This window comes from Cornus florida, unplaced genomic scaffold (assembly GCF_030987335.1).
Source record: "Cornus florida cultivar Cherokee Brave unplaced genomic scaffold, ASM3098733v1 CherokeeBrave_3.0.0_Hap2_Chr11, whole genome shotgun sequence".
In the NCBI taxonomy this organism is placed as follows: Eukaryota; Viridiplantae; Streptophyta; class Magnoliopsida; order Cornales; family Cornaceae; genus Cornus; species Cornus florida.
In genome coordinates this window covers 136,903,382-136,919,926 of record NW_026775581.1, presented here as the reverse complement: position 1 = coordinate 136,919,926, position 16,545 = coordinate 136,903,382, and the positions used below count along the sequence as shown (strand labels likewise).

Genomic DNA, 16,545 nt, shown 5'->3' with positions numbered 1-16,545 from the left:
CTGTTGAATGACGGATCGGATTGGATCCGCGGATTAAGCTTTTTCCTAAATAATCCAATAATATTTATTTTTTAACCATAATGTACCCAATAAATAAAATTTCATTTTATCACCATTAATTCATATATTTAATTAATCATTAATTAATTAATATATTTTTTGAGTCCATTAAATGATCATCAACTAATTAAATTAACTAATATATTTTTTATATATATATTACAAATCAGATCTAATCTTTAATAGTATAATTCGTGATTTGATTCATGAGTTACGAATTCAATTTTTTTAAATTCATCACATATTTATGAATATAACAACCACATCAGATCCACACTAATCAAATTGACTCGGATAAAATTCACGAATTCAGGTATCCAAGTATTATTTGTCCACCTACTAGTTTGGCATAAAGTATAGACACAGAAGTAAACCGACACAGAATCAAACCATTAACCGCAGTGAAACCAATCGACATTTAACGGCATCCGACAATCCCCGACCCAAAGCATGGCAACTATTTATGACACTGCTGCCACATATTTGCCAGCCCCGTTGTTTTTAAGTATCTATTTATCACCTTCACCAATTAATAATCCTGACATATAAAATTTTCTATTATAAATGTGTAGATTTTACTTTTGTTTCCTACCATAAATGTGCATATATAATCCTTTTATTTTGAGAATATCATATTATTATTGTGTATACTACTGTACTAGAAATTTCAATTTGAAAAAAAAAAAAAAAAAAAAACACAGAAATTTCAATCAATTTTTATTACCCGCTGACATCATAATTATTGAAATATACGCGAGGAAACTTTGTTTTATCTATTAGGATAGTATTTTTTTTTTTAAAAAATAAAAATAAAGATAAAGAAGAAGAAGAAGGAACAATTGATTATTGTTATATATATATATATATATACATATTGAAATTGTAATATTATACTTTTGAAGGAATGAGTCATTTACTGTCGAAGTTAGTGCTTTTGAAGTACCGAGTTTTTAATTTATTATCAAAATAATATTGTTGCATGTGGATTGGAAGGTACTGATAAGATTTCTTCACAATCCATTAAGGTAGTTTCAAGCTTTTTATATTATTTTTTGCTTTTTATGTAGTATAAAATAGAGTTTATTAATCAATAGATTTTAATTTAAGCAATCCAAAGTTTATATACATCAAAATATTTGTATATATATATATATATATATACAGTATTTTAAAATTCTGCAAAAATTATTAAAAGTCTAATTCAACAAAAGAAATCAAAGTAAATGAAAAACCATACCTTTGTAGTAATATTTTCCATATTAATAACATAAACAATTAAACTTAAGAGGGGTATTTGTGTAATTTGGCTGCACGAGCACAAATATATATGCCATTGGGGTTATCTCTGTCAACTTTAGCTGCAAAAAATACCTGCAAGACCAGGAGGGAGAGAGTCCGAGAGAGACACACACATACACACACAAAAGGGTCGTGCACGGTGTGTCAGATCGTCCGTTCTCATACGCCCTTCTTTGATTGTTCTAGATCATGTTGAATAATATATACATATACAACCTAGCTTGCTCTGATTAATTGGGCGTAATCTGACGCACGTGGCACCGGAGAAAATCTGCCGAGCTGGGAAAGTTTGTTCGCGTGATGGGATGTTGTATCTGCCCGTTGGAGACTCCGGCGAGGTTGCTGTGGAGTACTAGCTTCTTCCGACACAGGCTCATGCTCTTCTAGTTAAGACTAAATCGAACATACATAATTCTATACCTATATATACAACTTAAATTCTGTATATCACGGATATATATATATATATATATTGACGCTGATATATAATAGCCGGCGACCTGACACACTGCACAGAATCAAACATGAATTCCGGCAGTATTTTCTTCAACCCCTCGTCTCATGGGAACATGTTCTTCACGGGGAATGGTGATTCCTTTTTTAGAGGTGATTTATTAATTATACAGCATATTTATGTTTTTTTTTTTTTTTTTTCATTTGACCTTTATATCTATTAATCTTTATATTATAGATAGTGAATTCTCTGTTTGATGTTCATAATTATGTAACGGATGTTCCAAACAGTAAGAGAATTATGATTCAAAATTCAGTGCTTTAAAGGGGAATTTTGTATAGTTGTCATGTATAAATTATATGTTGATAGATATATTTTCTTTTGAGAAATTTACTCTTACGTACAAGAGACCTGTTTGGATTTGAATTGATATGTAGGTGTAATAATCTATTAAGAAGTAATTACAATATATGTAATATAACACTGGTGTTACAGGGCCAAGATCAGTGATAAATATGGAGGAAACCTCAAAGAGGCGACCCTTTTTCAGCTCACCGGATGAACTGTACGACGAAGATTATTACGATGAACAGTTGCCGGAAAAGAAACGTCGTCTCTCTTCGGATCAGGTCAGCCTTTTTTTTTTGGTTATTGTTATATGCAACTTTAAATTTAATTATTAATTGTGGTTGATTGGTAATATTATATTCGTCTGTGAGTTAAGGTACACCTGCTGGAGAAGAGCTTTGAGGCAGAGAACAAACTGGAGCCGGAGCGAAAAACGGAGCTGGCTAAGAAGTTGGGACTTCAGCCCAGACAGGTGGCTGTGTGGTTCCAGAACCGCCGTGCACGGTGGAAGACCAAACAGCTCGAAAGGGACTATGATCACCTCAAATCCTCCTATGATTCCCTTTTGTCTAACTATGACTCCATCATCAAGGACAACGATAAGCTCAAAGCTGAGGTATCTAGCTATACTATATATCAGTCTTAATTTTCGTGGAATAACGTACATAGAGATAACATGAAGAAGCAAATTATGGAAATTACTTTTGAAGTCCAAATATATATGCAGTCTCACGATGAAATAATCATATATATAAAGTTCATGGACTAATAAGCTTTGTCCGAAACAATTTTGGTTTTTCTACATGCTTTGGAGTTTAGGAATTAATTATATATAGTGTCTCCCAAATTTTTGTAAGTTGCATGGCATAAAAAATGGGCTCACATGATTGAATATTTTCACAGGTGGATTTAAAAGAAGGACATAAATTTTGGTTACATTTGTTTTGAAATTTTTTTTTTTTTTTTTTTTTTTTTTTTTTTTTTTTTTGACTAAGGTTTAGATCGAGATTGAGGTCGAGTCCATTGAGCGTGACGTTATAAAATAACTTGTTTAAAATTGATGTATAAATTATTTTTACTAAGTTTTAATATTTTTTTTTCTTAAATATTTTAAGACATCTAAAAACACTAAAAAATACAAAAAAATATTTTTCAAAAAATATTTTACTTCATCCTTTTCCTTGTAATTTGAGAAATCATGTACGTTCACTTCTTTTGAGGACTTGGATTTTAAAAATGAAACTAAATCTTTACAAAATATCTTCCTAAAATCATAGAAATCATATGATTCAGAAATACCCTGAGTCAGGTAAGATTTAGTAAACCCTTCATTCGATGAAATGAAATATATCTATACTAAAATCAATTTTGAATTGTTCTTTATGACAGTAACATTGCTTTACATATAAATAATACTACATGCTTGATGCGGTAGTTTAAAAAAGACGGTCAATGTATGCTTGAGATCGAGATGGATGGAATATGAATTTGATAATGAAATAAAGCTAAGATATATATATATATATATATAATTGTCTATTTTGTAAGAATTCCCTTGTAAAGTATTAGGAAATTAAAGCTAGTGTCCGTCTGGGATCGGACAATTCCATCACGATCTAATGAACACCTGGCCAAGCCTTTAGATCTGATCACGAACCTGCCTCTAATGTGTCCACATCCAAGATTCGTCCTTAGCTACAAGCTAGTCTACAATTAATACACATATATGATACAGATGTATATATCTGTTTCATAATAATTAACGTAACATATATAAATAACAACATATATGTGTGTCAGAAAAATAGTACTATCTGTTCTAAAGCCTAAACCCCCACCTTGATATAGAAGATAAATTTCAATTTCTAAAGATGAATGTACCTTTATCCTACTTTGTAACTTGTAAGTATTCCCATTTTAAAAAATATGCTGAGAAAGGGTAGAATCTTTTCTGGGGGTATTTTAGTAATTCAGCAAATATTCATGTATTTGTTTCACAATGGCACTACAGGTTGTTTCCTTAACTGAGAAACTGCAAGCCAAGGAGGTGGCCGGAATTCCCGAGTCAGGTCCAAAATCTGACCCAATTCCAGTGGATGTGGCCCGTGCTTCAACCCTCCCATTGAAAGTGAAGGTGGAGGACCGCCTGAGTTCGGGCAGCGGTGGAAGTGCTGTGGTGGACGTCGAAGATGGTCCACAGCTTGTGGACAGTGGTGACTCGTACCTAGCAAAAGATGTCTACCCTGGATTTGTGGCGCCATTTGATCATGGAATCCAATCAGAGGAAGATGACGGCAGCGACGAAGGTCAGAGTTACTTCTCTGATGTCTTCATGGCGGAGGAACAGCAAAACGGAGAGCCACTGAGCTGGTGGGACTGGTCTTTAGATTAATGTCTTCAACTTTTGATTATGCTTTAAAAAATGGTTCAGTACCATCTTATATTTCTGCGTGTAAAATAATATTTCTATCGTTTGCTTAGAAATAAAAGAACTTTAATTAGCATATCTTTTTATGGGAAAAAAAGAAAAGAGAAAGAAAAAATAAAGCTCTTGGGTTAGAATAGGTCTACGGGGTGATTATGTTAAGGAATAAAATAATGGGCTGAAACAAGTGTGTTTATCAAACAATTTGGATCATTTCTCGATTTGTGAATGTTATCCTTGCACCGTGCCGGTTAATCTTTTGCATATTTGGACCTCTCTCTGTTGGTGCATGTCATTTTTGCAATGTGCCCGTTAGTCCTTTCATATTTTCCTTGCAGATGGTATAATTCCTAATATGTTAGATTTTTGGTGCCAAGTTGAATGTACACTCGTGCTTGGAATAGTTAAGCTACTATAGTTAAGCTACTATAGATACTAATAAATAAATATATATATATATATAAATAGAAGAGCCCATGTCATATGTGTAGACTGTAGACATGGAGACATTGCACATGCACCAGCAAAATATATATATATATATATAATCTATGCTGTATTGCTGTTGTGTGAGAGAGAGAGAGAGAGAGAGAGAGTGGGGGAGAAAGCTAAGTTAGTGGGGGGGTGGGGTCCAAATTTAATTCCCACTTAACAATTAAGGAGACTTTCATGTGAAGGGTTTCCACCCTACGTCACAAACCACTTACAACTTGCCCTAATTGCCCCCTTTGAATAATAATAGTTCCCACTCCCCTCATGTCCCATTCTTCTCTCTCTCTAGAATATTCTCACCAAATCTCACATTCTATAAAGTTGAAGAGACACGTACTCCACCAGCAGTTCCATATATATTGTCAAGTACCTTTTGCTTTGTTATCAAATAGTAACACCCAATTTGTGTGAGTCTTGCTTCCACACAAATAGATGATGCTCGCTTTCACAGTAACATATTACAGATTCACACATGCACCATACAACATATTAATGCCCAGTGGCATGCCTGTGCCATATATGTCAACTAATTACCTAATTAAAATTTTATTGTTCCTTCTGTCAATGTGCGTTCATAAATGTATCAACACCATTAATAATTTAAATAATTCACTACAACTCATCAAGTATTTTTTTTTTTTTTTTTTTTTTCATATGTTACAAATATTATTAATCAATAATGTTGGATTGAGCAATTCTCTTTAACAATAGCTCTACTTATCAACATTTATTCAAAATTACAAAAAAAAAAAATCATAAGAGATAAAATAATTTCATGTAAGTAGACAAGTATTATTCGAAAATATCATCAACAATCATTACTCAATTATCTTTTTACTTGTGAAGAAAGCTCTAGTTGACACAAAATGTACCAAAATTTATGAAATTGAAATAATAATAATAAAATAAAATGTGAACGGGTTAAACCAACCACCTTCCTAACACAACCCTTCTCTCCCTCTCACTTTCACCACCCATAGTTACAAAGAAAAAAAAATCTCCATCATAAATTTATTTTTTTATTTTAAGTTATAATTAGGAATCACAATCCTAAGACTAATTAAGTAAAACTATGAGATAATCGAAGACTTTTACCTTAATTGATGTCAACATGAAGCCAGCTTTGATAGGATCGTGGACCCAACTTAAACGGACAAATAAACAGTAGTCAAGTGGTATATCACCCCTAAAACTTAGTGAAATTACTGGAATCTGCATTCATATATATACCTTCATAGTGTTGTTTCATTTTGAATTCTTTCTAGCCTAAATTTTACATTTGAAGTCCTTCTACTATTATCTATCTTTTTAAATTGTATTGTTACAAATAAAACAAAAAGATTAAGTCAAATATCACAAAAAATTAAATCAGATACGCATATACTCTACACCTGTGAAACAAATTAAATTAAAGTGTAAATATCATTACCTCAAAATTGTAGTGTTACAACTAACATATATAATATTTATTGCACAAATGATATTACACTTCAATTTTATTTATTGCATTCGTGTACAACACATTAAGCAGCAAAACTGCAACCATTAAATGCTTTATCCAGATTTAAAATTTTAAATGCTTGATCACGTCATGTTCATTAAGGTCATAAAGCGCATGATGAAACAAAATAATTTAAATGATCACATGATGAGATATATATATTTTTGTCATTGACAAAGAAATTCACACACATCACTTATATAAGCTTACTTTGCTCCTTTGAATCACATAATAATATAATTATATGACACATGTTTAAATTTATTAAAATATTCTCTTGTTCTGTTAGCTCGCATAAAATTGATGTATTAAAATTAAAATCGAAGAAAATTAATTTAAAAAATTAAAATTATAAAAAAAAAACTAATTAAAAAATTGTTGCTTTCCATTGATGTTTTTATTCTCACTAACATCTTCATTTGTATTCAAGTTTCATAGAAGTAATTTGCTCCCTGTAACCCATGATCAGGGGTGGAACCAATTAAGATCTATTTTCCCTTCTTCTTTTTATTTAATTTTATTAACTCAACTTGTGTATTTTGTATTTTTAATTTTTTTAATGTAAAATTTTGAGAATAATGACATAGTATTTGAATATTAATTAATGCACTATTACAGCACTTTTATTTTTTAGATTAGTGTCTTGCTGCTGCATCGTTAGTTTCAATATGTTTCTTTTATAATGTAAAAGTTTTGAAAAGAACCAAAAATTCCAGATTTGATATAAAACTATTAGCATTTCTTCATTCATTTCTATTATATATAAAAAAAAAATTATGTTGAACCAATTTTTTTTTACAATTCTAATTTCAAGACATCTCTCGATTCTATGAAACCGAATGAAACATTTCTAAAGAGAGGGCAAGTAGCACGAATAAATAAAAATTAGCCCTCATTGTTATTTGGGAAAATTGAAATTTGGTGACCACACCTAAACAAAATTACTGTAAAGTGACCTTAAAGTTCACAAAAGATAAATAGTCACCGATTTTAAAATTTAATTGCTAACACGTGACCATTTGATGGATTATTACATAAATATCCTTATTGTGTGTGTGTGTGTATATATATATATTAATTGAACAAATTTATCCTCAACATTAAAAACTTTTGTTGTTCGGCAATTCAGATAAAGACGAAGAGGTGTATATGTGTGTGTGTGTGTAATTCGATCAAACATAAAAGTATGTAAATTTATAGAAATTATAATTATGGATATAATATTCGCTTAGCATATTTCTCAATCATGGTGAAGAGCCATGAAAAAAAAAAAGGGTTAATAAAAAAATTCTAAATTTAAGATATAAGGTTATTAAAGGATTTTTAATTTTTTAAATGGTAAGTTACAAACTAAAAAAAAAAAAATAGAACAAGAAAGAGAATGGAGAATGAATCAACAATTTTGTCATCTAAAACTTGTTTTTAGAATATTTTATAAACAAGTAAGTATTTTTGTTTTACCAAACTGTCCTCAAATGGTCACTTATTAATAATTAAGTTTTACAATTAGTCACTATCTATCTTTTTTTTTTTTTTTTTTTTCAATTTTTAAATCACTTTTTAACAATTTTATTTACATTTGATTACCAACATCTAATTTTCCCTTATTATTTTTGACTAGAAACCTTTTCCAAATTAGGCCTTTCCTTCCAGACCTGTAAAAGCCGATTTTATAAATTTGGGGTATTTGTCCTATATTTTCGGAGGTCACGTGCAACGAGCTAAGGACCCGTGTCTGCCGGCCAAGGTCGGGTAACAAAAGCGGCGTCGCATATAGCAGAGAGCCTTTCGCCGGTTACAAATCTCTCTCTCTACACAATCATTGCGCTGCGAATATACAGAGAGAAGATTTGAAGCATTTTCATCACTGCTTTAGCCCATCATTTCGCTTCCTCTTCTGTGGTAATCTCTCTTTCTCTGAATACGTACACACATTTGTGTCTATGTATATATATAAATGTTCGATGTTCAATTACTGGTTCGTCCAATACGAGCTTCGAATCTGTTAGAAGAGTCACTGGAATCGGATTGAATTTGTAGTTTAAACTCAAAGATCACGATCATAAAATGTAGTATAGAGAGAGATCTTGCACTTGAATGAGTTTTAACATTCTAACTCTGTATGCCATTTATACATGTAATGCGTTCTGTTTAGTGTTTATTGCTATTTGATACGGTAGACATTGTCCCGTAATTGAACCTTGGATCTCCAATTCCGTCTATATTCTTTTTTGTTGAATTAGGTTTCTCTCTACTAACTACTATTTGTTTCTACAGTTCAATATGCATTATTAGCATGATTGAGTGCTTGATTGATGCTCACTGTGACTTTTCATATTTGCCTTGCAAAATATAAACTAAGCTGTCGATTTCTGTTTGTTTTGGGGGAAATCAGGACGGGATAGGGTTTGGTTATTATATATATATATATGGTGAGAATGTCTTCCCCCACATTTTGAGTAGGTTAATCTCATAGATACCCATTTGTCCCATTGGGGATTCAAACCCTCAACCTTCTATTTGAAAGAGAAGGAGATACCACTTGGACTAAGCGCTTGGTTTTTTGGAGAATATTTTTATAGGGCGTTGGTATAGTATAGTACAGGGGTGAACGAGTTTTAGTGCTACACTTACATAAAGAAATGAAGCTCAAGTATAACAGTTTTATTTTTGTAGGTATTCTAAATCATCGTGTTCTGCTTGAATTATTGTTCTTGTACTTTTGAAGTTGTTCAGATGTATTGTTATGAGTTTTGACATATTAATATTGTAATTTACATTTTCAGTTTTTTTTGGCACAACGATACTCCTTTAGCATCATATATGCAAATGCATGACATACAATATATATGTATATGTATATATATAATTTATAAAGCCGAAAGTTGAAAATTTTCTATATTTGAGAGGAATGAGTGAGAAATGATAAATTTGAGGAAACTTTATCCTTTTGCCAAAGCAATCAAGTTATTGAAAGGGAATGTGTCAACATATAACAATGATTTTGGTTAAAGATGGTTCCGTCGAGAATGAGGAGGTAGCTTATATATTGTGCATATAGATAGTCTCAACGAAAAGGATAATTTGCTGGTGAATTTATGAGATTCAATGTTACTACTAGAGGGTGGGCTTTGGCGCAATGGTAAGGTTGCTCCATTGTGACCTAGACGTCACGGGTTTGAAATCGGAAACAGCCTCTCTATGCAAAGGTAAGGTTGCATACACCTTACTCTCCCATGACCCCCAATGGCGGGAGTCTCATGCATTGGGCTAGTCCTTAATGTGTTTTATTGCTAGAGTGAATTCTTAATAGCAAATTTGGCAGCGAAGTGAAAATAGAATTAAATCTCAAATCTTATTTGAATTTTAAACAAACTTGGAAAAGTTAGAGCAGTAGGCTAAAGCAGATAAATATTGTTATTTGAATATTGGTAAAGATTGACAACTTAGGAATGGGTGGACTGGCTGTGATACTTATTTGTGTTCCCTTCTTCTTTTGTCTGACAACTCTACTCCATCAAAGCTCAGCAAATGAATCCTTAAATACCCTACATCTATCAAAAGGAAAAAAAAGAATTAAGAGTATTTTTATTTTGCACGGTGTAAACAAAGAAACATTTAATTCAAATTTGAACGTGACCTTTTCCATTGCTCTTAAGCTTATTTAGTCATGCTAATTCTGTTTGTGTTTGTTTTCTTACGTATGATGGATTCAACTCTGCTTTAAAAGTTTTAGGAACTGCTTATGTTGAATTGTTTTGTTTTCTTCTTCAGGCTTTGAAACCCTACAGTGTTTTCACTTGTCAGGGAAAGCTCTCAGAGATCTCAATATGTTACAGGGATGTGAGACTATGAATGAGAGTTTCAACAAGGATAAACTTTCTGACCCTTATGTTGAACATATTAACAAAAACCTTGAGGGTAGGCACCATAAAAATGCTGACTCCTTGGTTGAAACTCCAATCCATGAAGATGAAATTATGAAAGCTGAGGTAACGATAGGAAATTCAGAAATGGAATATATTGAATCTGAGAATTTAGATGATGTAGAGGACGTGGATACGAGTCTTAAGGTAGGAGTATGTTCTTTATAAATACCTCATGATACTTAGCTAAGGGTTCTGAATTATATTGCATCTGTTAATTTTATGACCTGGTTATGTGATGTTAGCACATTGTTGTTTCCTTTTCAGACACTGTTAGCTGGTTTGAACTCCAAAGATTGGGTTTTGGTGTGCGAGGCACTCAATAATGTACGCAAATTATCTATATATCACAAGGAAGCGATGGTTGACATGTTGTAAGTTGACTTGATGATCTGACTGGCAGAATTATGGGATACATATTTTCTTTGTTTCATTTTAGTATGATTATTTCTTAAACTTTCATTGTTTAACAAGTCCTATTAATTGCAATTGTATTTTGATGAACAGAGGGAATGTGATCTCCCTTATTGTGAAATCCCTAAAGAATCCGAGAAGCACTGTTTGTAAAACTGCAATCATGACATCTTCAGACATTTTCAGTGCATATAGTGACGACATAATTGATTCATTGGACCCTCTGGTAACTTCATTTCTTTGATAATTCAACTGTCGCTTCATTTACTTTGTTCTTTTATAAGTGGCTCTTTCTTTTCGTGTAAACTAATCACTTTATTTTTTACCCAATGCGATCAAATGTCCTTGGTTTAGCTTGTACAGCTTCTTCTCATGTCTTCACAAGACAAACGATTTGTATGTGAGGCAGCTGAGAGAGCTTTAATAGCCATGACTACTTGGGTTCCCCCCATTTTGTTGTTGCCAAAGTTGCAACCTTATCTTAAGAACAGGAATCCTCGAATTCGAGCCAAGGCTTCAATGTGCTTTTGTCAAAGTGTACCACGATTGGTATGTATTAGACCTCAGAAATTAATTACTGAATTCCCTAATATATTTTTGAGTATTTATTTTTTCCCATCTTTTTCTGTAATAGAGAAAAATGTTAAAAGTTTAGATTGTCTTTCGTCATTGTTTACCAGCCTGTGAAGTAGAAGTTTATCTTTTATAACTCACTTGGTTTTTGAAAAGAATAATATCGAAGTGATCTATTACACTTTAAAGTATCAAAAAGACCAAAGACAGAAGGCACATGAAACCAGTATCTCCTTAAAAAGCTAGCCCTTTCTCAAGGGGATCAAAACCCTCTCAGTTAGACTGGCATGATAGCACCCCACTTAGCAAAGAAATCAGCACCATCCTAAGCTGATTGAAATCCACCTAGCCAAGAAATGAGCACCATCCTAAGCTGATTGGAACCCACCTAATTTTGGTCTCTAAACTAGCAATTTGTTCCCATGCTCAAGCACTCTCTAGGCTGGGTGCTCTGAGCCAATACAGAAACTGTCACCAACTATTTCCTTTTCCATAGCTCTTTCTGTCATGCACTTACAAAAGCCGAGGAGAAAGGGCTTCACAAAGCCTTCTAGGGTAGAATGTTCACGTTAGTTGCAGACCCCACCAAAATATACCTCCAATTGAAATAGATAGTAAGAGTACAATTTTTCATTAGAGTTCATAGAATCCCTATCTTTCACTTTTCTGCTGCTTCTTTTTTCTTAATGACCTTTTTGTTTCTTATCACATTACCTTGCGCGCCAACTGAAAAAATCTATATATTGATAAAGAGAAAATAACATATAATTGTCTAACCCTACTGCTCAGGCATTTGTCATTTAGACTGACATAAGTAACTGTCGTTTATCCACCTTGAACTTCTTTGTGAAATCAATGGAAAATTTTTAGGAAACAAAGCATGAAAAACCTTTGATTAAAAAAAAAAAAAAAACCACACGATTTTTAGCAGAATTACCTGGCTACCTGCAATTAGACCATGAGGCACACTTACTTTACAACTGTCCTGGGTTTTAGATAGAAATGTTATTTGAGGGAGTTTTGGATCTTCTGTTATTGTTCTTACTACTTTATTATGCTTACTGTGCAATTTTTTTTTTTTAAATAAAATAAAACTGCCATGCAAACCATTAATCTGTAGAACCGAATACGTGAACTTTGCATTTTATTGTTCATCGATGCCAATCATCAGTTTGTGTCCCCTTCAATGTTTCTTAAAAGTAGTGCCATTGTAATAATCTGTTACAGGGAACTGAGGGAATCAAGGCATATGGGATAGACAAATTGATCCAAATAGCTGCATCTCAGCTCAGTGACCAACTTCCCGAGTCCAGGATAGCTGCTCGTACTCTCCTGTTGGAGCTCCAAGTGGTATACCAGAAATCTCACATTCAATTACCAAGTACAGTATCTGAGGACGCAGAGATGGGTTCTTGGAAGCACTTCTGTCAGTCAAAGCTCTCACCTTTAAGTGCTCTAGCAGTGCTTCGTGTGACAATTATTGCTCCAGAGGGCCCCATTTTGGGTTCCTAGCATGAGGTATATAACCAACATATATTGACCTTTAGTGAGTATCGTTGGTTTCTTCATTTTCCTTTGTTTTGGCTCAATGTGTAATATAAGGTGAAACATTGAGACGTTTGGAAAGGTATTTGAAGCATGTAGTTGAGCGATAAATCCTACAAACAATTATCACAGATGGTTCACTGCCAACTAAATATCATAATTGTTGTGTAGTGCATAATGTTCTGATATTTAGTGCTAACTTAACTAATATATTGTTTTTTAGGGATAACACTAAAATATTATTTTTTGTGTTCTTGTTCATAAATTCAATCAATTGAACCAAAGGATTCACATTAAGAATTTATTATTGCAGTTAAAACTATTTGACATGCCATTATCATCCTTTTGGATCCTTGTAACATGACATATGCGTGTGGTATTACTCCCTGCATTCATTGAGAAGTATCTCCCTCATCATTTCCCCAAGAACTTTTTTGGAGGCAGCTCTTGACATTAGAGAAACACAGATCCAGGATCTCCCCTCTAATTCAGATGGCTGCTTTCTGAGGAATAGCTTGGTGCTATACACCTTTCATCTATCTTGCAATGTACATACACTATACAAATGTAGCATTTCAATACAAGGGCTCAAATCCCTATGTTGCCTGCCCCACCCCATAATAATGATTGTTGGGGTTTTGGTGGGTGCTCAAATCCCTATGTTGGCTGGCGATCTTGAAATAGACAAATTGTCAAATCCTTTCGTAATAGCTGAAATTGGATTTAGATTAGTCCATTTGGTTTTTCATGCTTGGAGCTTATGGAAGTTGAGACTTTTATTGTTTAATGCTTATACAATCACAGGTGACATCCTGCTATTTCTTGTGGGTGATTTCATGGCAATTTGTTTCTCTTTCCGGTGACACTTTGCTCTACTGCACTTGGTAAAAAGAAAATGTTCCTTTTATATCTTTGTTAGCTAGGTCGTTGTATTACAGTCAAATCTCCACATTCTGACACCAGTCTTTCACTGTCATGACATATTTAACTCTAATTATTCATTGGCATGAACATTTTTTCAGACATATTCAAGAGATTTGATTATAAATTCATCTATTCTTGATCTGACTACTGGTTGGAACCGTTGGGAAACCAATGAAAGCTTGCAATTATATGATGGGCTGTGGTAGAAGAGGCTCTTCAGAAGTTATTCCTCTATTGTTTTCCCTTTCCCCAAATATTTTTAGCAATCAAAAGTAGCATCGTCAAATGGAAAAACAAATTTCAGAGGGAAATTTAAATAGTTCTGCAGGGCTATTCCATGGAGCAATAAGACAAATCATGACACTATATTTCAACCACCCAGCAGCCTAAAGTTTATCTACGAATTAACTTAAAGCATATTTCTTGTATATCTAAAGATTTCTTATTAAAGTAATCTTGATTTCTCTTTTTTCTTATTATAGTGGTTGGTTGAGGATGATGTCCAGGAGCTTGATTCCAGGTTGGACATCTTATTCCTACATAATAAAATCTTGTTACTTTTTCTTTGCTTAATATTTTTCTTGACAGCTAACTCCAGACCTAAAATACGATTTTAGTGTTGCTATTAACTGTGGTGAGTAATTATTTACCCAAAAGAAAAAAATCACACGGTAGTTCATCAGCCAAATTGTTGGCTGCTTTTGTGCGTGTGTATAATAATAAGTAAGAGAAATATTAGGGGTGGCAATTCGTGTTCGTAGGTTATGTCGATGTAAGGGTATTATATGAAATAGGTAAATTCAAACTTAACCTATTTAATAATCGTGTCAAACAGGTAAACGTGTTAACCTATTTAATGACCTGTTTATCAAAACAAAATATTTAATATTTAATCAAATATGAAATAATAGAAAAAAATTGTCATAATTAACCCAAATATTCAAAATGAAAAGAAAAATCATATAACATAGGCAAGATTTATATTGAAATGACTTAATTATCTATAGTAATTGGGTTTAAATATATAACATATTACATAATTCATATTCACAATTATAACATGCTGAGTTAAATGGGTCATAAACGGGTTATACGGGTTAAACTTCTCAATCCTAATCCGAAACGATTAAGTAAATGGGTTAATCGTGTCGACCCTTTTATAACCCAAACTCGTTTATGCCAAACCCAAATCTTTTTAACTCGTGTCGTGTCGTAATTTGTCACTCCTAAAAAATACACATAACCATCTTTGTCCAAACTGGGACTTGAATTCTTTCTCAAGCTAATGGTTGGAGGTCTGAAATATAACTTTTATTCTGAATTATATTGTATGGTATGGATTGGAGCATTTGTCATATCATATACAGATCGAATGCTTCTTATAGCCATGTAAAGATAGCACGCTTATGGTTAGTATTACATGTAAATTCTTTTCCATTTCTCTTTTCTCTCTGTGATGACAAATACGAAAGCTTTTCCTCTGAAGAAGGAATGTTTAGAATTCAAAATTTCGATCATTTTATAATATTGTTATGTGATTTTGGTAGGCGATTGAAAAGAACTTCTATTTTTTAAATCGTTCTTTGAATTTTTGGGCGAAGTGCAAAACATTTCCTCTTTTATATATAGAAATTAACTAAAAAGTGTGAATAAACCCCCTTACAATTTGAAAACACTCCTAATATTTCAAATCAAATAAAGGCAATGCACAATCTTTCTGTTAAAGAGCAAGAAAATGACGAAAATGACGAAAATGTTAATAGAAAAAGAAAAGAAATGAGACAACTTATAGTGTAGTAGTTGTAAATTATATACTTATAGTCATTATAAAATTTTATCTACAGTGTTACGGTTGCAAATTTTTTGGATACAAATATTTATTGATATAATTTATTGCATTAAATATATCTATATTTAATATGCATATTACATATTATATATAATTAAACCTATAGTGTAACAGTTGCAAAATTTATAAATACAAATGTCATTTTGATACAATTGATTGCATTAAAAATATCTGATATATTTAATATTTTTTAATAGATAACGACTATTTTTTAATGGTTAGTAGATGGAAGAGGTCACTCTGCAACACTTCATGATACCGTAAGGAGTTTTATACACACAACAAACAGTACAGTGTTTTGTACACACTTCTTATAAGAGAGGGTTTTTTTTTTTTTTTTTTTTTCACTTTATCCTTACAAATAATAGAATGTATATTCTATCATATGCCCAGTTACATTAAGGCTGTCCTGCTAACCATATTGCAACGTTCCTTAATAAAGTTGCTGCAGCATGTAATATTAATTGCAATATGGGTCCTTGATGGAACATATTATAATTTTTTTTTTAGAGCATCGATCCCCCAAAACATTTTATAGAACATATTATCTATGTTGATGAACTCGCCACATCACCTGTCTATGTGGTACCTCATCGAACAGAAGTTTCGTATCACTTGCTTATGTGATCCCACTTGTCTCAATAGGCACACTTAGCCGGAATCTGTCTGCCGTGTCATCAAGGGGACAAGTAATCCTGAGCTGCTCGTCTCATGACTGGAAATACTGGCGAGGAA

At 32.5% G+C, this 16,545-nt stretch overlaps 2 protein-coding genes across 3 annotated transcripts; both read left to right on the top strand.

Moving 5' to 3' along the window:
* The first annotated feature begins 1,422 nt into the window (after positions 1–1,422).
* Positions 1,423–4,850, top strand: LOC132283748 (homeobox-leucine zipper protein HAT5-like). The gene is made up of 4 exons (XM_059785759.1): positions 1,423–1,965; positions 2,309–2,442; positions 2,538–2,777; positions 4,173–4,850. Exons 1-4 carry the CDS (start codon positions 1,884–1,886, stop codon positions 4,551–4,553), a joined length of 837 nt encoding a protein of 278 aa, XP_059641742.1. The 5' UTR covers positions 1,423–1,883; the 3' UTR covers positions 4,554–4,850.
* A 3,410-nt stretch (positions 4,851–8,260) lies between these two features.
* Positions 8,261–13,326, top strand: LOC132285544 (uncharacterized). Of its 2 annotated transcripts, none has more exons than XM_059787733.1 (6): positions 8,261–8,481; positions 10,354–10,652; positions 10,773–10,879; positions 11,013–11,145; positions 11,274–11,468; positions 12,720–13,326. In XM_059787733.1, exons 2-6 carry the CDS (start codon positions 10,410–10,412, stop codon positions 13,002–13,004), a joined length of 963 nt encoding a protein of 320 aa, XP_059643716.1. In that variant the 5' UTR covers positions 8,261–8,481; positions 10,354–10,409; the 3' UTR covers positions 13,005–13,326. The 2 variants fall into 2 exon arrangements, with proteins under 2 accessions (XP_059643716.1, XP_059643715.1); XM_059787732.1 differs by having other exon boundaries at positions 8,274–8,481; positions 10,387–10,652; positions 12,720–13,323.
* The last annotated feature ends 3,219 nt before the right edge of the window (positions 13,327–16,545 follow it).

Bases quoted from the DNA above. Each gene is read 5' to 3' on its own strand.
- LOC132283748 (XM_059785759.1), top strand. From the start codon at position 1,884: ATGAATTCCGGCAGTATTTTCTTCAACCCCTCGTCTCATGGGAACATG. The intron at 1,966-2,308 runs GTGATTTATTAA...CTGGTGTTACAG, and splicing joins TGGTGATTCCTTTTTTAGAG to GGCCAAGATCAGTGATAAAT. The intron at 2,778-4,172 runs GTATCTAGCTAT...ATGGCACTACAG, and splicing joins ACGATAAGCTCAAAGCTGAG to GTTGTTTCCTTAACTGAGAA.
- LOC132285544 (XM_059787733.1), top strand. From the start codon at position 10,410: ATGTTACAGGGATGTGAGACTATGAATGAGAGTTTCAACAAGGATAAA. The intron at 10,653-10,772 runs GTAGGAGTATGT...TTTCCTTTTCAG, and splicing joins ACGTGGATACGAGTCTTAAG to ACACTGTTAGCTGGTTTGAA. The intron at 11,146-11,273 runs GTAACTTCATTT...TCCTTGGTTTAG, and splicing joins TTGATTCATTGGACCCTCTG to CTTGTACAGCTTCTTCTCAT.